Here is a 22,773-nt window from a genome sequence, read left to right on the forward strand (position 1 = left end):
AGAGAGAGAGAGAGAGAGAGAGAGAGAGAGAGAGAGAGAGAGAGAGACTGACTCTACCCACAGCTTGCAGCAAAACTAAACTGATCTCCTGTGGAGACAGTCACAACCATCAAGCAGACTGGAGGCGCTTCCAAACGCCAAGGACTAGAAAGCAGAGAACCTTACTGTCTCTGGAGAAGGGGGTACCCAAGAAGTGACCAGAGAGAACAAGCTGCCCGCACAGAAGCATCACAGGTAAGATTGTTTGACATCCCCACAGAGTAGGCGATATCCAAATACCACCTAAGTCTTTGCCATCTAGGTCTGCACTCGGGGTCTGCAATCTACTACTCTGGGCTTGTTCTGGGTATCCTAGCCATGGGTCACAAGCAAAGAGAAATGGGAAAGCTCTTGTCAGGTCCATTCTAAGGTGGGCAGTGGTGGCCTAAGGAGATCATGGGCACTTGTCCTCTTTGCTGGGGGAGCAGAAGAGCACCAGCACTTAGGGAGACCCCCAAAGCCTCCCTGTGGCTGCACTTGAGCATGCTTAGTCAAGTCCCTGTTTGTTGCTCACCAACCACTTAGTTTACAAGCCATCACCCACTTCAGTCCTCCCACAGCCAAGTTCAATCCCAAACAAGGAGAGCACACTTCCTAGCCTCTTGGGAGGACAAGAGAACAAGAACAAGATATGGCAAGGAAACTGACCAATATTCAGACTCTCCACTTGAAATCCATGTCTGTCAAAGGCAGAGCCATCCCACCTGAATGACTTTCTACAATTAGAAACAATTCTGAGAAGGATATCCCAGAAAATCTTGCCCGAAATCGCTTATGTGAACGACATCATGGTAGGCTGAGATGTGGCTCAGTGGTTAAGGCTGTGTGCTCTCTGCTCTTTCAGAGGACCTGGGTTTTATTCCCAGAACCCACATCAGGCAGCTCACAACTACCTGTAACTTCAGCTCCAGAGTATCAGACGCCCTCTTCTGGACTCCGTACGTAGCATATATCCACACAGACCCATGGGAGTATACATAAATAAAAATAATAATGAGAAATATTTAAAATAGTAATATTAAAATATAAATTGTGGCTCCAGATATCGTGTATGGGAGAGATTTTATTTCAAGTCACAATCTTTCTCCCTCTTCCCCACCACAAGGTCTCACTGTAGAGCTGCCTGGAGCTAATGATCCTCCTGTCTCAGCCTCCCAAGTGCTGAGACTGCAAGTGTACACCACCACACCCAGCTTTACAATTCAATTTTTCACACACACCAAAAAAAAAAAAAAACAAAAACTTTGGCTCTTCAAATTAAACTCTCACCATAAACGAATCTTGTAGCACTTCCTCTAGCTATCTCTACCTAAATGGTAGCATTGTGCTCTAGTGTGTGTCTTTAGAACCCAAAATGAAATGACGCCAAGTTCCACAGAAGTTTCCAGGAATGAGAAAGCACTGTGGAAAAGGGAAGCAAGGGGGAAGGCAACCAGATGGAAAGCAGAGAAGAGGAAAGGGATGCTGAAGATAACTTAAGGTTGACATTCCACTGGATCTTAGTCCTCAAGAAAACAAGGTAAGAAAACCCAATGAAACAGCATGGGCAAAATACAGGGCCATCAGTGTTGATGGCAATATTTGTGATGCCAGCACTCAGAAAGCAGAGGCAGGAATGTCACCAACTCATGGCCAACTTGGGCTACATAGTGACATTGTCTCAGAAAAGACCACACACACTCATGCATGTGCTTACAAATTAAAATGGAAAAACAGTTAAGGATATAGCTCAAAGTAGCACAGTACTCACCTAGCGTGCTTGAGGCCCTAGGTTCTATGCTCAATACTTCAAAAACAAAAGCAAAAAAACAAAAAAGTAAATAAGATGTTTTAAATAATTTCAGCATTGGCCACCTACAGAAGCATTAGTCACACAGGTAATGAGATTGTACAGGAAGATGACTCCCAGGCTCGGCTTGAGGACGTTAAGTATATCCATTCTGGCCCTAGAGTGCCAATTACATTTCCAAATTGGCAATTAGACATAATGTCCCAAAGACAATTACCAAATAATGCCAAACACAATGCAAATTCCATCTGAACGGGAGCATTCTTATGATACTCAAGATTGTGTTCTGGCCACACACACACACACACACACACACACACACACACACAAGCAGAGATGTAAATCTGTACCTACCATTGTTCCCACCATCCTAAATGTCTTGTGTTTCTTTTTAGATAACTCAATTCCTGCCCTCAAGGAATCTGAGGACCACTCAGGGTCATTCACAGCTGCACACACCCCATGAGAAGGGATCTGGTTTTAGCTCAGCTCAAGTCTGATGGTTCTGAGTCCAAATGAGCAAGAAGTGAGAACCAGTCTTCATTATTTTTTCCCTGGCCCTGGCTCAGTTTCTGGCACAGTATGTATGCTGTGATAAAGGCAAAACCAACAACACTAACATTAACCAGATCTCTGAGTCTCCAGGTACAGGGTCAGGTACAGGGCCATTCTTCATGTGGCTGCCAGAGACCTGAGTAAAGCTCCTTCTAGATTCCCCTCCTTTGACAATGGAACGACCTAAAAAGAACATCTCAAGGAAAGTCCAGAAAGTTGGAGCTGTGAAAACCCTTCTAGTAGTGAGGGAAGGGGCCAGGGGACAGGGAATGGTACTTTCACTACTGTCTGCTAGAATCCTTGAGAGGTACAAAGGAAGATAGCACTCTCTCCCCTCCAAGAGACCTTTAAGGTTGAGGTTCCCTCCCATTTGGTAAGGTCCACCCTGGTCCCTGTGGAAAATGCCCTGATGTGAACCCTTCCAGCGGGAGTAGCTCACAGCTGGTCTCCTGGACCACCCCACACCATGTGGCCTTTAATTTTGCAAGATGGTGGTTTGGCTAACTGGCTACCCTGATCTTTGGGAAGCCACACCCCTCACAGTGTGATCAACTAGCAAGAAGAGAAACCCACAGGTTGGCTGGCAATTGGCATGCCGCTCCCTGTAAACTAGAGAAAGCAAACCCTGGCTACCACAAAGCCAGCCCCAAAGCTCTTTGGGAGAGGTCACCCCAAGAGACAGCTTTAATAGTGAGCATCCAATCCGGGAGCAGGCCCACCCTCCACCCCAAAACACCTCATCTAACTCTCTCCCCCGATTGCCTGACATTAGCAAACCTTCCTCTTCTTGTCCATTCTGGCCCCTTCATGCCATAGGAGAGCTAGGAATCTCTATGTTCCATGATACGCCCATCTTCAGAGATGACCTGCCCTTGCTGTTCATTCACATCAGGCTCTGCATAGCATCAGCAATGCCTGCCTCTTATGGAAACACGACGGCTCAGGCTGGTCAGGCTGCTCCCTGGCTGCATCAGACCATTTCCCCAGCCTTCCAGGTGATCTGTGTACACATGAAAGTTAAAGATTTCCAACCCCCTCTCTAGCCCTTGCAGACAGAAACCTGAGTTGAACTGACATTCCTCAGGCCTTCTTCTCAAAAAGCTAGGCATATGAGAGTGGGACCCTGAATTTCCTTCTCACTGAGCCCAAAGCCAGGACTACATCAACTCAGGGGATCTGGAAGAAGGAGACACTGTTGGCCTGTGCCTGCTGTGTACAGCAATGGAATTTCAGAGGTTCTGCCGGGACTGGCCTTACTTGACCCTGAAAGATTTCTCTATAAGTCTTAGAGTTCTCCATGATGCCCCAGGGCTATGGTGTCACTGCACAAACACAACCCTTTCCCACAAACCAAAAAGGAGTCTCTCTAGAGGCGCCTCAGCTCTCAAATCCTGAGAAGGTAGTGTTGGCTGTTGTGATTCACAGATTAGCACAGCCACTGCCACTGAGAGCCAGGGCACCTCTGCTACCCACTTTGGGAAAGAGGCCCTGGCATCGTAATCCAATGTCATCTCAACTGCTTCAAAGAGAGACAGAGAGAGAAAGGAATGGTGCAAGCAAGTGAACCCTAGGGCAAGCACTTGCTGCCTGCAACTAAGCACCTCTTGAGCATCCCAGACCAAAGAACACAGTAGCTTGCTCTGTGGCAAAGAAAAGAGGCAAAGGGAAGGAGGCAAAGGCTTGGCCTCTCTTCTCTCTCAGGCCAAACAGCAGGGTATCTCTCCCTTTTCTCCAGAAGCAGCAGCAGGCCCAGCCTTGCAAGGAAATCATGAACCCCCATGTCTTCTCTGAACACTGAAGTAAAGTTAGGGAAAGAATCACAGGGCTATGCTCTTATTATGAGTCTCAGTCTGATAGGAAGGAAACTGAGGCACCTCCACTGAAGTCCTTGCCAAGGTCACAGGCTGACTCTTGGCTACTACATGGGGGTGAGGGTGGGAGGGGAAGGCTGCTTAAAGCAAGCTCCCTACCAGCTGAACTTCTGTAAGCCTACGATGAGCTCCTCCCAGAAGAGGCTCAGCCAGGGCTCTCACTACCAATTTCCCCCAAGGTAACTTCAAGGGCAAGGGCCAGAACATACTTTGGGAAATCCTGCTGTAGAAGCTGCCAAGGAAAAGCAGATCTGGTTGCACACACCATGATTAGGAGACTGCAACATCCCTGGGAGGCAGGGAGCATAATTCTGGGAGCTCTGACCTGCCTGGGCTACCAGGGATGGAATCTACATTCTTCAAGGACATGTTGTTGAACAGCTATATCTCCAGATGCCTGTTTTCTTTCTGCCAGCCCTATTTTCTGAGACATCAATACCATCAGGGGTCTACCCACACCCCTATCATCAACACATCAACCATATTGTCAAGGCATCCTCCACAGATCTTTCTTCACCTACCACAGCCCAATCACCCTAGTTTGCAGCAATCCAAAGCCAGGAGACCCAATCTCAGCCTGACTTTGGACAGGTTATTGGACTCAGTCTGTCATGTCTGGAAGTTCCTTTAGCTTCCCAAATTCTATCTGTTCTAGTCTGTGCCCTCCTGCAGCTACTGTTCAACAAATCAGCGAAAACAGCTTCTCACTTGGCGGAACTGTGTTAACTCTCACTTCCAAGAGGCCTGCTCGTGCCAGGTGTTTGTTAGGCACTAGACATACATGTTATTGATGTTTCTTATAGGAATTCTACAAAGTAAGTGTCAGTGGGCTCCTCTGGCAGATGAGGAAATAAGGCTCAGCCAAAGGTACCCTCCCAAATGGGAGCAGCAGCCTCTATTCTGGGTCTATTAACTGTAAAGTCTAAAATATCCATCAAAATAAAATAAAAACAAACAACACAGCAGTGGCACTGGAGAGGTAGCTCAGTAGTCAAGAGCACCCACTGTCCTTGTAGAAGACCCAGGTTTGCTTTCCTGCACCTACATGGTGGCTCACAGACATCTGAATCTCCAGTCCCAGGGGATCCAACCCCTCTTCTGACCTCCACAGGCTCCTGCATGCACCTGATGCACATTCATATACTTAGGTACATACACATAAAACAAAATTTATGAAATTTAATAACCAATGAGAACAAGCTATCTAGACAAGGCCAGGTCAGGTCCCCCATGACTAGGGGATGACAACGTCTCCCTGGCCACCCTAAGTGATCTGACCACGAAAGAGTATGTGGAGGTCATCGATGCTGGCAATTGCCAGGACAAGAGGAAACAAGGCACTGAAGCCAATCTGGAATCTAGAGTTCCCGGGTGCTGATGCCGCAGTCCTGATTGAATGCACCAGACCAGACCCTGGGTAATTAACAAGCCATAATGGGATGTGATATTTATATTAGTCACGAATTTGTTGGAGAAAATGTGTTGTTTTCTCAGACATAGTCATGGAGACAACACCTCAATAATTCACACCATGCAGACCATCCTTGACGAAGATCAAGGTTCTATAGGGATGACAGCCCTGACTGAGATTATCGGTTGGTCTATGCCTTGCCACATACAGGTCCTGCAGCAAACCAGAGGCCCATCCACAAGTGGCCTATTTCCCCAAACACTTAAAGAAAAGTAGATCACATGCTAGCCGATCAATAAAACAAGGGCAGGGGGCACATGCTAGCCGATCAATAAAACGGGAGGGGGGAAATAAAACGGGGGGGGCAAAGACACATAGGTGGTCAGGAGCCAAATTTCAAAGGAATTCAAAGCACCACAAAGCTGAGCTTAGAATATTTCCCCAAACTGCTCTGTCCTTCCATTCTATGTATGATTCCAAGGCAAGGAGGGGTTTGGAACTTATGAAGTCCAATCCTTAGATTTCCCAGGGACCAGAGATGTTAAATGGCTTATGCAGACTGCCTGAACAGTTCCCAGGCTTGCTACAATCTAAGACTAGACTGAATCCCAAAATTCTGTGGCCAAATGACCAGTGCACACTGATGCAACCCAGGGTGGTGGAGGGAAGTAATAGCATAAAAAACCCTCAGCAAAGAACTGTGCTCCAATCAGGGGTGGGAGTGGTGAGGTTTGCTGTGTGCCTGTTGTTCTGTTTCACTCTCCTACTATATGAGACAGGCAATGGCTACCTAGTCCAAGCTGACTCAAGACTCATGATCCTCCTGCCTCTGTCCTTGAGTGCTGGAATTACAGGCATGTGCCACCATACCCAGCATACTCTTCGTTACTCTCCCACTTCTCCCCAAAAGTTTACAATCCTTAAAAAAAAAAAACAACAGTAATAATTAAGTCATCAGCTATGTGTTATTTGTAGGCCAAAGGCACAAATGAACAGAGACCCCAAGGTGTATGTTCACAGTCTTGGGTTCCTTTGACTAAAAAACCATGGTGCAGACCTGGAGAACAAATGTATAGGATTCCAGGCTCCTGCTGAAACAGGAGTTCTCCCTGGGAATTTCAGATGCTGAGAAGATACCTTCCCCAGAACTCCAGCTACTAGTAAGCCACTGGACCTGGATAAGGGCCAGGGTGGGCAAAGAGGCTTGAGGGTGAGTAGAAGTTTCTGTGGAAAGGTAGCAGAGGTTTGCTCTAGGAGACTGGCAGTTACAACTGTCCTAAACTTGAGCTGAATTCTCTATTCTGTACCAATTCTTGACAAAATGAAGGAATACTTGGAAAGCAAAGAGGAGAGGAAATGAGTGCAAAACAAACACAGAGCCCAAAAGGTAGAAAGGGAAGCTCCTAAAAATTCTCACTTACCATCATTAGGTAAAGGGAGTTGAGTATACACACAATTTAATTGAACTAATCAAGAGGCAGGTATTAAGAAAAGTGGACACAATTCTAAAAAAAACTCACAATACCAAAAATAGCCTAAAGCTATTCTGTTTTGGCTTTCAATCTTTCCAATCAAACACAATCATCTTTTATTCCAGGGTGATTCTGTATTGAAACTCTCAACTGTGTGCATTCTGCTGGTCTTGAAGCTAAAAAATATGTAGATGAATAAGTAGGGATTGTTTTTTAACTATTGTTATACAAAACCTATTCTTGAGAAAACTGCCAGAAGCTACTCTGGTCATTATTTAAAAGAGAAATTCTTTATATAAGTTCTCTAAGAAACAGTTCATGACAAGCACTATACCGGCACAGGGTACCCCCTAGAGTAAAGAGATGCTAAACACTCCGCGTAAAAACTCAGGATGTCAAAAATTTCATTATGACCAAATTTGATCACTTTCTGAAAACAGAAGGTAGTTTTTTTTAATGCCAGCCCAAGTCACTTCCATATAGAAAATAATTGAGATACATGCAACTAAAGATAGTCGCCAAATAACTGTATGGGAGGGAGACACTCCCAGGACAAGCTGGAGATGCAGGAGAAAGAATGAGTGAATGGGATTCTATGATCAGACTATGGTAAGTCTGATCGAGCAGGAAGCATCTCTGGGTCTGGCTGTAGGATCCTTGATTAATCTGAGGGCTTCTCTGGAAAGCCAGTGATCTTTCTCCTTGAAAAGGAAGGGGGAACCTCCATCGTCAAGAAGATGACTCTAAACAAAGCCCGCCAGTCACCATTGGATGTTTTCAGAGCAATGCCAAGAGGAAGCAAAGAAGGAAGGGTGTTCTTTATTTTTTCCTCCCTTATTCCAACACACCAGTATTTTCCAAAACACAAATGTGCTGCCACAAAACACAGCTGAGCCCAGCACCTACAGTGATGTATAATTAATGACACACAGTGCTTCAGTTGCCCTTGGGTTTCATAGTCAGCCTTCCCCCTTAGCCTAACCCTTCTTAGCTGCAAGATGCTACAAGTTGCTGAGCCCCGTGATGTCTCAGGGGGGTCCCGGGATTAACTTTACTAGAACAGGTGTGAACATTTGGGAACCAAAATGAGTGTCTTGCACAACCTACCCTCCTTGAGATCTCCTCTCTCCAAAAGTGTGGGTGCTATTCAGTCCTCTTGGATGAGAATTTTTCTAAAAGAAGGCACCCAGCTTAGGTCCCTTCCCCCCCCCCCCAGTTCTTTCTTTTATTCATTCTGTAACTCTCTGGCAAACACTACCCACCTCCACCTCCGGTTCCCCACCCCCAGCCAGTGCGTGGTGGTGGGCAGGGACCCCTCTAGGGATATGGCCACAGCCCAGGAGTAAACCTAGCAACCATACATCTGAGGTGTGAGTCCTAACACAGTGGGCAAATCTGCCAGGAATAGCTTAAGGTGACTTCTAGCCACATCAAGACCCAAAGGGGGGCTGCCAGAAGCAGAGGTCCCTTGGACTCTGAGGAGTGCAGCCCTTGTGCTACAGATTGGAGCTGCTGGCATTTTTGCGGAGATCCAAAGTGGGTGGCCTGGGAGGGGAGTGTAGAGGTGGCAAAAGTACTTGCTTGGGGTAGGGGGATGTTCCACAAAGAAAATGTAAGGGATGGAGTGGGCGGTGACATCAGACTTGCAACCATGCCACGTTTAGAAAGTAGTGACTCTCCATAGATTGACCTCATTCTAGGCTGGGTCTTCCCAACTTTTTATGCAAAAGATTTTCTCCTTTGCTCAAAGGAAGGTCCGTTTTGGGGGAACCCACGAACCGATTTCCCCAACAACAACAACAACAACAAAAGAAGTATGAAGTGATCTGTCCCAGCTCACCCACCGTGAGGAGCCTGGCCACAGCCAGTGAGTGGTGCCCAGCACGCACCCAGGGTCTTTCAGCTTCCTGTGTCCCCGCAAGGTTCCTTCTCCTCACTCCGCAACAACGTACCCAAGAGACACATGTCCCCCTACCCCGGGTCCGGCCGTAGACACCAATAACTCTACAATAAACAGAGAACTAAAGCGGGGGTCTGCGTCCCGGAGCGCACCGGCTGGGGTCAACTCCTCACCCCGGCGCACAGACCGCTGCCCCAATCCGAGGGCACAGGGAAAGGGGAGGGAAGGGCAGGCGGCCGGGACAAGGCTGGCAGGGACGGAAGAAGGCAAGACACGGAGCGGAGCTAAGAGGTGGGCTACAGGGGACGCCGAGAAACGGCTGGGATGGCGCAGGGGCGGGCGCCCGGGGCGCGCGTTACCTTCGTCTTGCCCCCGCAGTGGCAGCAAACGGTCCACAGGTACTTGAGCGTCCGCCAGAGCAAGATGATGAAGAGGCCCCCGAAGAAAGTCACCATGGAGGAGGCCAAGAAAGCCCACCACATGCGTTGGCCCCGGCTGTCGCACGGCACCTCCATGGTCACCGGGATGATGAGCGCATCCATCTTGGGCTCGTGGACCGAGGACGAGGAGGAAGAGGAGGAGGAAGAAGAAGAAGAGGAGGAGGAAGAGGAGGAGGAGGAGGACGCGTCTAGGCTGAGATGGTTCGCGTGGATATTGCTGCTCATTCTAAGACCGCTGCCTCCGCCGCCGCCGCCGCCGCCGCCGCTGCTGCCGCCGCCGCCGCCGCCACCGTTTGCCATAGCTAGCAACGGGCGGCAGGCGCAGGGGCTCGAGGGAGCTCCTCCCGCCGCCAGCGCCACCCCGAACACCCATCAACAGCCATGTTGCTGCTACTGCTGCCGCCGCCGCCGCGGAGCGCCGGGAGGGGGGCGGGGAGGCGCCTGGGCTCGGGGCGCTGTGCGCGACCTGGCGGGGTGTGCGGAGATATATACAGCCAAGCGCCGCCGCCCGCCCTCCCCCGGGCTGCCGGCCGGCCCGGGGGGGGAGGGGATGAGCGCGGGTGGCTCCCACTCCCCGACCCGGGCCCCGATCGCTCCCGGGGCTGCGCAGAGCACAGAGAGCCCAGGGGGCGCCGCGGGCCGTCCGCGCCCGGGGTCTGTGCAGCCCGAAGCTCCGTGAGCGCGATCCCGCGTGCCCTCGGCGCCGCCCGGCCCGCCGCGTGCGCCACGCGTGTGCGCTGCGCCCCGGCCCGGGGTCCCCCGCCCGTCCCCGCGCAGCTCTCTCGAGTGATGAGACGACAGCTCGTTAGGATCGGAGAATCCGCGCCCTCCCGCCCGGGCGTGCCCGCGCCACCCTTCCTCCCCCGGGCTGCGCTCCGCTCCTGGATCGCCGCCTCCTGTGCTCGCGGGGCCGCGGCAGATTGGCTGCGGCCGTCTGCCCTGCCTCCGAGGCCAGCTAGCCGATGCTCTGCGGGACCCCTTCGGGCCGGGTCTCCGCGACCCTGAGCTTCTTCGGCCTCTGCTCGCTTCTTCCTCCTCGCCTCCTCGGGCTCCTCCTCGTCCCCGTTCTCGCAGCCCGAGCCTCTTCGGCGCGCGCCCCGCGCTCCCCGCAGCCGCCAGCAGCGGCAGCTGCAGCAACTGGAGCGGGCGCGGGCTCAAGCCGCTCGAAGCGGGAGGGGAGGTGGCTTACCGGGTTGACTCGCCACGGCTTGGGGCTGAGTAGGGGTGGCAGGTCATTTGGAAGTGGTCGGGCATTCGGCCCCCCACCTTCCAGGACTCAGAGTATAGCGCCCCCAGCCCAGATGCAGTACTTAGTGGGTGTTGCACCCCCCCTAGGCTCAGCGGGGTACCAGAAGGGGAAGCCCCCAGGTGCCTGGGCTAGGCCGGTTTTCCCAAAGGAGCCCCTAAGGAGGAAGGTTGGAGTGGCTCAATTCAGTGGGCTTATTGCCCCTAGATCCTCAGGCTTGGAAATTAAGAAAGACCCTGGCCAGTATAATACACCTGCTGACAGATAGTTCACTTTTCTGTTTCCTAGGTGCCACAGCGTGCGTTGCTGATGAACAGGGGCATCTGGAAGTCTGTTGGTAGTCTGTGACCTCTGACAACTGCAGGTGGGTTTGTTGTTTATTGTTGTGGTGGTGGTTTGTTGTTTGTTGTTTCCTTATTAATCAACATAAGAGCAGGCAAGATGACAGCAGCCTGGCTATTGGTGTGAAACAAACTGAGCAGACAATGGGGTTTCTTAAAGGGTCGATTCCTTGTTCTTTAGACTCGTGTGGGAAGAGCAACTGGATGACGAGTACTCTGCATTCAGGCTTGCCTTTCTACATTTCTGTTTTCCTCTTTTCTCCTCTTTAAAGGGAAGGAGTCCAGGTTTGCTCAGCAGCCCCTGTCACCCACCCCACCCCCCAGTCCCCCTTTCAATGCACGCAGAAACTTCCTCCCTCTGGACATTTCTTCTACAGGATGGCAGCTGGACCACAACTTTTTCCTGTGCTAATTAAAACCAAGATGATCACTCTCCCCTCATTGCCCACAGTGATTTCCCCAAAGTTTCCAGCTCATTAGTTATAGCCTAATTGGAATTCTCAGGTTCCTTTCAAGACTCTTCATACAGAAAACTGGCCCAAGTGAGCCTCCTTACCTGAACAAGCTGTCCCTACCTAAATCATTGGTCAGCCACACCCTGGCTCTGGGATACAGGAGAAGGGCCAAAGTAGGCCAAACCTGGCAGACACTGAAAATATATGAGTCTCAAATTGGTTGGTACATTCCTTGGGCTCAGTATACATTTCCATTAGAAAAGACTTAAGGCCAAAATCATCTCCCCCATAAAACAGTATACAACAGAAGGCCGGCAAAATGGCCAGCTGGTAAAGTTACTTGCCTCCAAACCTGACCACTTGTGCCTGATCCTTGAAACTCATATAGTCAAAGTAATGAACTAACTCCTGTTAACCACTCTCTCATGTCCATGTGCATTCTGTGAGGGCACACTCACATTTACACACATGCACCTACACACATACACACACACACACACACACAGAGAGAGAGAGAGAGAGAGAGAGAGAGAGAGAGAGATTTATGTTTTAAAGAAGAGAACTATAAATGGTGTTTTCCAGAAGCAGAAATTGCCTCAGTCTCTCCTTAAATCATCCAGTGATCCCTCCAGCATCATCTGTTCTTCTACACTCAGAGGGCTGCAAAACAATCCCCCATGCATTCAATGGCCTTGGCTTTTTTCCAGCATCAGGCTGGGGTAGTTGAACTTGGAAAGGCTGGGGAGAGGGGAAAGTGGCTATGGTACTGAGATTTCTTTATTGGCCTTCTCAATAACTGTGTCTGTACCTCAACACATGCCTGAGGAACTTTGTTTTCTTTTTTCTTTTTTCTTTTTTGGTTTTTGAGACAGGGTTTCTCTGTGTAGCCCTGGCTGTCATGGAACTCACTCCATAGACCAGGCTAGCTTCGAACTCTCGAACTCAGAAATCCGCCTGCCTCTGCCTCCCAAGTGCTAGGATTAAAGGCGTGCGCCACCACTGCCCGGCCTGAGGAACTTTTCTTAAGTCCAAGAATTAACATTTAAACCTCAGACATCCATAACGTAAGTCAGCAAAGGACAGGTACTGTCCTGCCCTACCATGGGTTAGTGAGCCTTCAGAATGAAGAGCCTCCATTCCCATAGGAGCAAAACCTGAACCTTTGCAACCAGTGGTCCCCTCTAGGTTCTTCCTAGCTAATACCTACAACCTAGATCCTCCTGAAAACTATTATCAGGGTGACTTACAAGAGACTAGCGGCTGCTGTGCCTTCTGTCCTCCCACACCTGAAGTCCCCACCTGTGTCCCCATTCAGTTATCACCATCATCATCTAGAGGGTCCCAGAGGCCCCATGAGACACCTCCCCCAACTACCACTTCCTTTTGCTCTCTCACCACCCTAACTTTGCTGACTGAGGCTTTTAGCATCTCCGGTGTTGTCCAAAACCATGACTTACTCAGAATTCATCAGAGACCTCCCAGGGTCAATATTATCACCTGTCCCTGAGTGGACTAGAGACACTCAGGATATAGGCACAGCATGAGAGTATTCCTGACTGCCAGGAGTAGATATCATCAGGCCTTTGCCAAGCTCTGACCAGCCATTTAGAGAAAGGCTCTTCCTAGACACGGAGGAACCTCACACTCGAAAGGAACCTTGGACATCACAGACTTGTGCCATTCATTCCTAAAGCTGCAACAAAAACAGAAGTCAGGAGAGTGCTTGGTAAGTAAAGTGGTGAGTAAATTGCTTCCCGCACAAGGATGATGACCTGAGTCTGGATCTCTAGCAGCCACATAAAATCCAGTCATGGTGATATGCTCTGGTGCTGGGAGGTAGAGAAAACCTCCCAGGAGGTTTTCTGGACAGACAATAAAGTCAAAACAAACAAAAAAAAAAAAACAAACCGGGAGGGGTAAGCCCCAAATTGAGCCTCCCTCAATTAAGGTAGAAAGCTGATTGAGTAAAACATCTGGCATCAACCTATGGCCTCCAAGCACTCTGCACTGGGCAAGGATACAGGCGCACGCACACGCACACGCACACGCACACACATACTACATAAACTGGACAAACTTGGACCAGATCTTCAGACTGCAGGCTTTGCTTCCCACAGGGGAAGAGGAGGGATTAGGGGCCTCTGCTTCCACTTTGCTGTTCTGCCCACACAGCCCCTCAGAAAGAGGGTTGCAACGGGACCATGCAGCTCAGGAATCCCTGAGCCCTGCTGTATGTAGCCTTTATCCTAGAGGGCCATGTATGGGGCTGTGGCCAAGCTCCAGAGGGGCAGAAACCATCCAGCTTCCATAGGATCTGTCACCCACGCCTACCCATTGTCTTTTCACTCTTTCATTAGCCTGGAAAATGGGAAGCTCTAGAAGTATCTTCATATAAGCCCAAAGCAGCATCCCTACCTTCTGTAGGTGTGTCTATAGGTTGGGTATCCAGGGCCATTGTACCAGAATTAAAAGCCACAGAAATAAAAATAGAAACTTACAAGTGGGGGAAGGAGGCATTTATTTGCTTGTAAATACATTTAAAAGCTTCCCAGACTCTTCAGCAAATGCACCTGTGTCTAAGGTCACTTTCAGAGCAAGCCTGGGTTTTTAAATCTGTTACCTATTCTAAGCTGAGCATTCCCAATGGTTCTTAAAAGAAATACATGAGACAAAGTTCATAAGCACACAAACTAAAAAAGCGAAATGACTGAAGCCCAAAGAGACCGTGAAAGGCTGTTTAAGCAGATGTCAGCAGAGTATCACAGTTAGCGCACTGAGCTTTCTTCTCTCCAGCCCCAGCCTGGACCTAATGAATCCTGATACTCAGATTAAAAAAGAGAAAATTCTTTACGAATCTGTTGGGAGATTCAGTAATGCCTCCCTAAGTGATGTGGCGTCCTCTGGTGGCGTCTTCTGGTAGATCACTACATGATGACTATTCAAAAGGGGGCTGATTCATTCACTTGAGACAGAAAAACCCTGAGGAACATTTCACAGTCAAACAAACAATGTAACCATAGGAAAGGAGAGTCGTTAGAGGACACACACTGACTACAGTTAGTGTACAGTATACTTGAGAAGGAACACTAAGGGTTCTAACCACAGATACAAGAAAAAGGTAATACATAATTGGCTTGACTTCACTGATTATCCATTCCACAAAGAATAAATATTTCAAATAATGCTGTGCAACATATATAAATGCATTTTTGTCCATTTAGAAATGTTAACACTGGAGAGATGTGTCTGTGGTTGAAGGCACTTGTTGCTCCTAAGGGACCTTGCTTTATTTCCCAGCATTCATATAATGGTTCACAACCATCTGAAACTCCAGTTCCAAGAAATCTGGTACCCTCCTCTGATCGCTTAAGGGATCAACCTCTCATGTGGTTCACATATATGTATGCAGACAAACCAGGCACTCATAAAATGAATAAGTTAAATGTTTTGAGTATAAGTGAAGAGAAAACTCATATCCAGGATGATATCAACTATCCACTTATGAATTCCATACCATATAAAGTGTTGGTATGAAGGTAGATGGCACAGTTCATGCATGTTCTTTCCACTATACAATCTAATGCTCCATCTTAGATATGATGCCCATTGGTGTCTCCACACTTCCTTAAATTATCAATATGTGAAAAGCTGGAGAAAGCTGGCAACATGCCTCCCTTCCAAGCACGGGAACCTAAGATTGGCCTTTAGAACTCATGTGCATTTAAAAAAAATAAAGCTGGGCATAAGATTCACTTAAAACCTTAGACCTGGGCAGTCAAGAGCAGACAGACCCCTGGGATTTACTGGCCAGTCGCACTGGACCACTAGATGAGTGTCAGGGAATAAGAAAACTCTCAGAGGAAAGTGGGACAATGTCTGAGGAAGGACACTTGAGGTTGTCCTCTGGCCCATACAAGTGTAGCCACCCAAGCATATGTGTACACATGCACACAAGCATGTGTATACATATACATACATACAATACACAAGCACATGTGTGCCCATACACATGTAGACACACATACACAATTATCTTGGTGCACCCCTGCCTTCTCACCTCCTTATAATCTATTTGTCGTGGGAGAAGGGAAAGTAGCTACTCTGCCTCCTTATAGCTCTGAGAAACAGAGGCTGAGTTCTCCCATCGAGTTACTTGACATGCCAAGAGTCCTCTATCTTTGAAACAATTTCTGATTTATAACAAAGGAGGTTGACCACAGTGGCCCAATCCTCAAAACTATATCCAAGGGCCTTTGAGTTTCAAAAGGTGCATTGGGTGGAAAGAAGGACTAAGAAAGTAGGTCTGAGTGGGTTAGGTTTTCTTTTCATAACTAATTAATATTTGCTTTGTATTTATTTCTGTCTATATGATTAATTCAGACTTATTACAAAGAATCAGACCATAGAATCTTCATAAGAGGACACTGACTTTTCCTAGAATCCCACCACCCACAGATCACCTAACCACTTGACATTTTATATATTTAGATTTTTCCTGTGGGTGTGTGTATTTCTGCAAGGTTAAAACTACACTGAACATGTAACATTCACCCTACTTTCCTTTAACATCAAACTGAGGATTTTCTCTGTCGCTAAAGAGCCTGGAAGACACCAAGAAGAGCAACGGAGTAGCAGACCAGCAGATGGCATACTACTGACATGTGGCTTATCCTAAAATTTGATATATTTAAAAACAAGCTCTAAAAGTGTGTGCAAATCTATTACAGTAGCTGAGCGATATCAGAAGGCCTCCACTGATATTCTTGCATCCTGGCCTCAGAAGGTGTCTATCTGAGACCAGTTGGCCGCAGGGTCCTTTCTAGCTCCTTACTACATCACAGACCTCAGATCAGCCCATGTCTAGCAAAGAACTGAGTCAAGGTGTGAGAGTCTCAAAGTAATTGTGTCCTTTTCTAACATATCAAAACTATTGCCTTAGCCGGGCATAGTGGTGCACACCCTTAATCCCAGCATTCAGGAGGCAAAGATAGCCAGATTTCTGAGTCCCAAGCAAGCCTGGTCTACAGAGTGAGTTCCAGGATAACCAAGGCTACATAGAGAAACCCTATCTCTCAGAGAGAGAAACCATTGCCTTTGGAGAGTAGTGGATGCTCTTGCAGGTCCTCAGTCAGAGACTCTTCTGCCGTCCAGATGCAAGATAACTCTTCTTTGTCCAAGATGGCGCCAATGTCTGGGTTATGGTTCGTAGAGTCAACTCAGGGGCCAAGTCCTGGTTGGAAGATACCTTCCACTTCTGTTTTGCTGGACTGTCAGATGACAATTCTGTTCATCCCTCTGTCCCTGTCAACTCTGCCAGGATTGTCTCTAACAGACTACCAGTGTCTTGAGCCTTGCCTCTAAGAGGCTTCCAGAGCCAGAAAGTGCTTTCTTCTATGGTGCTGAGAGAAAACCAAAGGAAGAGACTCTCTGTGCTTCCTGTGTGTTTCAGGCTTCCAGACCACAGCACTGACTACTCTTTCCCCACCCCCCTTCAGGGTTCCTAGTTTAATCTGTTCAGAAGCCTTGCTTCCAGTGCTGGGGAGTCCAGCACTCAATTCTTTGTCCTGAATAAATAAGGACTTTGGAACACAAGATAGCATATAGATGGTGAGGAGGACTTACTCCTGCTCTTCAAATAAGAATGATACTGAGAGCAACCTCCCTGCTTAGAAACCCTCTTGGGAATAAGAAGCCATAAAGTTGAACATGTTGATGGTGGCTGAGGATGGGCTTCCTGGCTTCCAATTCTGATTTGTGCATGCTCCACCTTGTTTTGTGATAACAGAGTCTGAGGGGCTTGGGAGGTAGTTCAGTAGATAAAGTGCATGCAACACAAGCATGGGGCATGAGCAAGTTCTGATCCCCTGCATCTACATAGAAAACCGTATGCACTTGCCTGTAATCCCAAAGCTACAGAGGCTGAGACAGGGAGATCCATGGGGCTCACTGGTCAGTTTGTCTAGGCAAACTCAGGAATGCCAAGTTCAACAAGATACCCTATCTTAAAAAATAAGGTGGCCTGCAATGCTGGAAGATACTAAATGTCAGCCTCTGACCACATGCTTGCACACGTACACACATGTACATGCACCTGCAAACACGCATGCACACACACACACACACACACATATCTGAACCCCATCCTTGGCTTCAGTAGCCTCACAGTTACGGAATGTCCTATTTTCCAAAAAGACATACAGTTTTAATGGCTCAAAAAGGTTATGAGCCATGGTATTTTATGAGGAGTGAGCTTGTTTGTATGAAACCAAGAAACACAGATTTGCTTATATCTTTCTAAAACAAACCAAACAAAATTTCAATCTAGCAGTGCCCTGGGAGATGTAAGAGAATGAGCCGTAAAAGAGACACACACAGCAATAAACTGGTCTCTGAGTTCAAGAGGGAAGTTCATCAAATATGTTTATGCAAAGAGCTGGCCATGTTTCCACAGAAGGATGCTGTGAACCTCCAGAATGTATTCAGCCTATAGCTAAGAATGCTCCCTGTGCACAAGAATCCTAGAGGTGGTCTCACCTTTGTCCCAAATTTGTATTCTTAAGTCTAGCATTGAGGGCATTTTCCAGGGCATATGGTATGGTTATCCTATAAATCCAAAGGACAGCTAAAGATAGAGGGGACACATGTCAATTGTGTGGACGTGAGAGAGAGAGAGAGAGAGAGAGAGAGAGAGAGAGAGAGAGAGAGAGACAAAGACAGAGATGGAGAGATACAGAGACAGAGAGAGAGAGAGAGACAGAGATAGAGAGATGTAAACTCTGCCTATTCCAGGAGCTAAAACCTTGACTTTTGGCAATATCTATGGAGAGTGTCATCAGCTTTGTCTCTCTGGGGACCCATTTAACCACAAACATTAGGTACTTCCAGAAAGATGCCTTAAGCACTGCACAGGTAGGGCAAGGTAGAGTTAGAGACAGAAGCTTCCCAGGATGCTGCAGTGCTTCCTGTTAGGGACAACGTTTATGGGCACTAAGAACACTGGGTGACACCGGTTTTCCAGAAGATGCTCAGCTGAAGAAAAGCATGCAGACACTTCCTTTTGGTCATCTATCAATCTCATTTTGTTCTCTCCTTATCACAAAATTGAAAGCTGTAAGTTGAGCAAAGTAAGCCACATACTGCCCTAGCTGCCCTGGGAACTCTTGGAATGATGGATAGTCGTGAGCTTAAAGCTTTTTATCTGACTTGCTCTCAGCTCTTCTATCAAGTCCTGTCTTGGTGACACTGTACGGAGACAGATTGGCAAGTATGTATTCATGGCTTTTTATTTCAAGACATATTCTGTCTAAAGTCCAATGGTTCAGATGGGAATTCTAGCCCCGCTGTTATGTGTTTAGAAGCCCAGTGCTTCTTAATCTGCTAGCCTATCGAGATGGCTGTCCATTAAATCCAACGGTCCATCATAGGGTGGAACCTTCTGGAATGGCTTTCCATTAAAGTCATGGGAGTACTTGAGTCCATTTGAGAACCAGTCTAAAGACTATAGAATTTATCTTTCCCATCATACAGTCCAGAGGGCTCTGCCCCCTTTTTCCTAGCTTCCTCCACAGAGACTTGTGTGAGAACTCCCAGAGCAGAGTCAGCAGGCAGAGAAATCATATGGAGATATAGGCCAGCACAAACATGGCTGGTAGCCCACCAGTGAGGTTGGACACCACCATGGACTCTTCATGGACTCCAGGATTGAACGTAAACAGTTCCTAGAGACCACTCTCTCCTGTTTTCCCCCATTGCTTGGGTCACACTGGTTCTCAGCCAACACCCTTAATTCACTTCAAAAGGGATTCCTGGACACCACATCTTAGACAACCAGCACTGCCACACATAGAAGTTAAAAGGCTATGGATGTTGTGCAAACAAAAGTCCGTGATGGGAGTATGAAAGTTGGCATAATGAAGGAGAAAGATGTCATTGCATCAGAACTCGTGCTGAGCATAAAACCCTGTAACCTGAGGCAAGACCAACTCGGGGGCAACTGGGTTTGGGAGAACTGAATGGGGTGTGTTGTTCTTACTTAATCCCAAGATGGGAGCATATGCTGAAATTTTCCTTCATGTGTTGGCTCTGGAGGGAGGTTGAACTTTCCTATTGCATTGAATTCTTACCAGGTCTACTCTGCAGATATAGAAACCAAGGCATGGGCGTGTAAAGCAAATAACTCATCTGGACTCAGAAAGAGTTGCTGCTCTCAGAAGTGCCTCCCCTGAGGTCAGTGCACAGCATGCCTGGTGGTCACCAGGACATCTTCTCTCTACTTCACCAAGACCTCCTCAGTATGGTAGTGAGGCTTTTGTCTGACATGTTCTTTTTTAGACTTAAGACAGTGCTGTTTGAAGGTGATTGACAGTCTGCCCAAAGCCTCTTTGCTGCCATGCCTAAGCTGAAGTTAGAAACCTTTCCTGTACCGTTTGTGCCCTCTCTAATGCTACCTGGGCAGCAGATGGGCCTGCTGGGGCCCATGCAATGAGTCTTCCTCTCCTCCTTCCTGTTCCCAGCAGGTCTCTGAGTTCCTTTCTGGTTGACTTTCTTTAAAATGCTAATCTGGGTCTCTAGGACTCAGGGAGCCTTTTGCTCCCACAGAGCCCCAGCGAGGCTACACCCAGCTGTGCACCAGCATGCAAAGCCTCACAAGTCCCCAGGCTGGCAGCAGGCATGCAGGGAGTCCTTTCCCATGTCATCTGGGACTCTGAGCACCTGCTGAGGCCAGAGACCCAGGCACCTTAGGATGTGCCTCCACTGGGCTTTAAACACAGTGGGTACAGCTGGCCACTCAGCTCTGAGCCTCTCCCTGGAACTGGGTCGAATGCAGCATCAGACCCAAAGCAGGAGCTTTGAAGCACCTCTGTGGGTGGGTCCTGGGGAGATAGGGAAATCAGGATCTTCTCTAGGTTGGGGTGGCTGATAATGATGAGGGAAGTATCCCACTGTGCCTTTGGAGAAAAGTGGTGGGAAGGGGCAACATCTTAGAACAGAGAAGAGGAGGAGGAAGTGACAGGGAATGTAGAACATTCTAGAACAGAAAGGAAGAGAAAGAAGAGTGAAAAGTGAAATGAAACACCAGAGAGAACTAAAGAGAACCCAAAACTCAAAGAAAAGGAGACATAGAATCCCAGGGTTGACAACCTCCTCCTGGCATCCTTTTCTCCAGCACAGATGGGTGTGGCTAGAATAGATGACTCCCAAAGCTTCCAAAGAATGAAACAAGTATACACAGTAAATCACAGAATCCTGCTGGCAGATTCCTAACACATTTCTCTACCCATCCATCCATCCATCCATCCATCCATTCATCATTTGCTTGCTTTCACTGCTTGATCTCATTCTGTCTTTTCACTCTTTCCTTTCTCAGGAAGAATGCATGCTTGAGATGTGGGGTATGCTTGTGAAGCACATCCTGGGGTACCCCTACAGCACGGGCAGCCTCAGGTTGTTTTCTGGCTGTGAGTGAGGGATGGGGAATCCTGGGCTATGTGTTAGGAGGTGGGGACATGCCAAGAATTCCCTTTATTATGTTCACATCACCAGGATGAGAATTGGTAAGAGCAAGAGCCAGAAGAAACAACATCCAGAAAAGATAGCCCAGGCAGGCTTTGAGCAGCCAAGCAGGCTTCAGGCCAGCATCAGTGGCCTCAAGTGTGACACCTTTCCTGGGAATCCCACCTGCCTGGGTCTCCTCACCAGGAAAGTGACCAGAACATTGGTCTCTCTAGGTTAGTGGGTGGTGCTTTACAACCAAGGGAAGAAGAGGCCAGTGTCTCCATATGTCCTGTTCTGCTGCTCCAGCATCAAGTCCTCAGGTCTACAAAGGAAAAAGCATTACTTATTTATTAGGAATAGATTTATTAAAATACCCTACACTGTTCCTCAGACTTAGCACTAACAGTTTCCTTAAATAAGGTCTTCTGTCCGCAGCTGCTGTTCCCACCATAACAAGGGGCCCCAAGCCTTGTGAAGTAAAATATGTGACATCATAACCCAACTGAAGCCTATGTGTTTCTGCACACAGCTGCATTCAGATTCATTGCTGATCCTCTCTCTAGCTATAGGTATGGATCAGGTTTCTTGCTTCTCACATTTCAGTGTCCTCTTCAGAGCAGGAACAATAAAATGACCTCCTTGAGGCACTAGTGAGAAGATCAGATGGAAGAACCCCGGTGCAGCTCTCAGTGTGGTGTTTGGTATGTGGCCTTTCACTGGCCTTGACCACTGCTAGTAAAAGCAGAATAGTGGTTCTATAAACCTATTGCCACAATCTCTGCATTTCTGCTGTCTGGTACATGTAGAGGAGTGGTACCTTCTATTCCATGGACTGTAGTGGTAACTTTCTGTCTCACCTCATGAGTGGCAGTCTTCACCCATATTCGTTTGTTGCTCAGTGTTGTTTTTCTCTTCTGTGACTACAGGCTTTTGAGATTCTTTTGTCTTCTTTTACAGAATGTTTTCTCCCTTCTCTTCTTCCCAGGCCATCTAGCTTTTGTGTATAGAGCATAGGTCTCACCAACAATGAAACTCCTACAGAACCCAAAGCAATGGCAAAGTCCTGCTACGTGACATGAAACCCATACTGATGGAACCCACTGTTATGGTGCCATGAACCTGCATCTAGATACGCTGTAGGCCTGTTATTATCATTTTGCTAAGTGGATATAGCACTGAATGAATCCTAATGGCTCATTGCTATACCCACAAATCAGTACATCTCTGTGGACCTTCCTAGCAGAAAGGTCAGAGAGATTATAGGAGCCAGAGGTGGTGGGTAACTTCAAAGATGCTGCTTTCCAGATACAATGGTACAGATGCACATATGAACTCACAGCGACTGTGGCAGCATGCACAAGACCTGCACAAGCTCAAGCCAGACAGAACCCCAGCACAGAGTGGAAGAGGTAGTATAAAGTCTTACCCTAGCTGAGGACTTACTGACATTTAATAGCACATAGAAAAGGAGAGTCAGTTTTCTTTGATGATGTGACCCCTGGTAGGTCAAGGACACTCCATTCAGAGCAGACCCTACTCCCAAGACTAGTGAGGCAACAAAAACTTGACTGAGATGAAAAAAAAAAAAAGAGGACTCAGAGTTAAGTGGATCATGAGGTAAGAGTGGGAAGGGTACATATGAGAGGAGTTGAGGTGAATCTGTTCAAAATATATTGCATGAAAATCTCACAAAACACACACACACACAGAGAGAGAGAGAGAGAGAGAGAGAGAGAGAGAGAGAGAGAAACTGTGGTAG

At 47.8% G+C, this 22,773-nt stretch overlaps 1 protein-coding gene across 27 annotated transcripts in view; it reads right to left on the reverse strand.

Annotated features, from left to right (window-relative positions):
- Window positions 1-10,256, reverse strand: part of Kcnma1 (potassium calcium-activated channel subfamily M alpha 1) — a 688,486-nt gene extending 678,230 nt beyond the window's left edge. For 25 of the 27 annotated variants that reach the window (XM_028758454.1, XM_028758452.1, XM_028758459.1 and 22 more), the window contains exon 1: window positions 9,397-9,943. In XM_028758454.1, the coding sequence (XP_028614287.1) occupies window positions 9,397-9,777 (381 nt within the window). In that variant the 5' untranslated portion in view covers window positions 9,778-9,943. Of the gene's footprint in view, window positions 1-9,396 lie in introns of all 27 variants that reach the window. The other 2 variants (XM_028758436.1, XM_028758456.1) reach the window with 2 other exon arrangements.
- Between the last annotated feature and the right edge of the window lie 12,517 nt (window positions 10,257-22,773).

Source organism: Grammomys surdaster, unplaced genomic scaffold (genome assembly GCF_004785775.1).
Source record: "Grammomys surdaster isolate TR1022 unplaced genomic scaffold, NIH_TR_1.0 126198, whole genome shotgun sequence".
In the NCBI taxonomy this organism is placed as follows: domain Eukaryota; kingdom Metazoa; phylum Chordata; class Mammalia; order Rodentia; family Muridae; genus Grammomys; species Grammomys surdaster.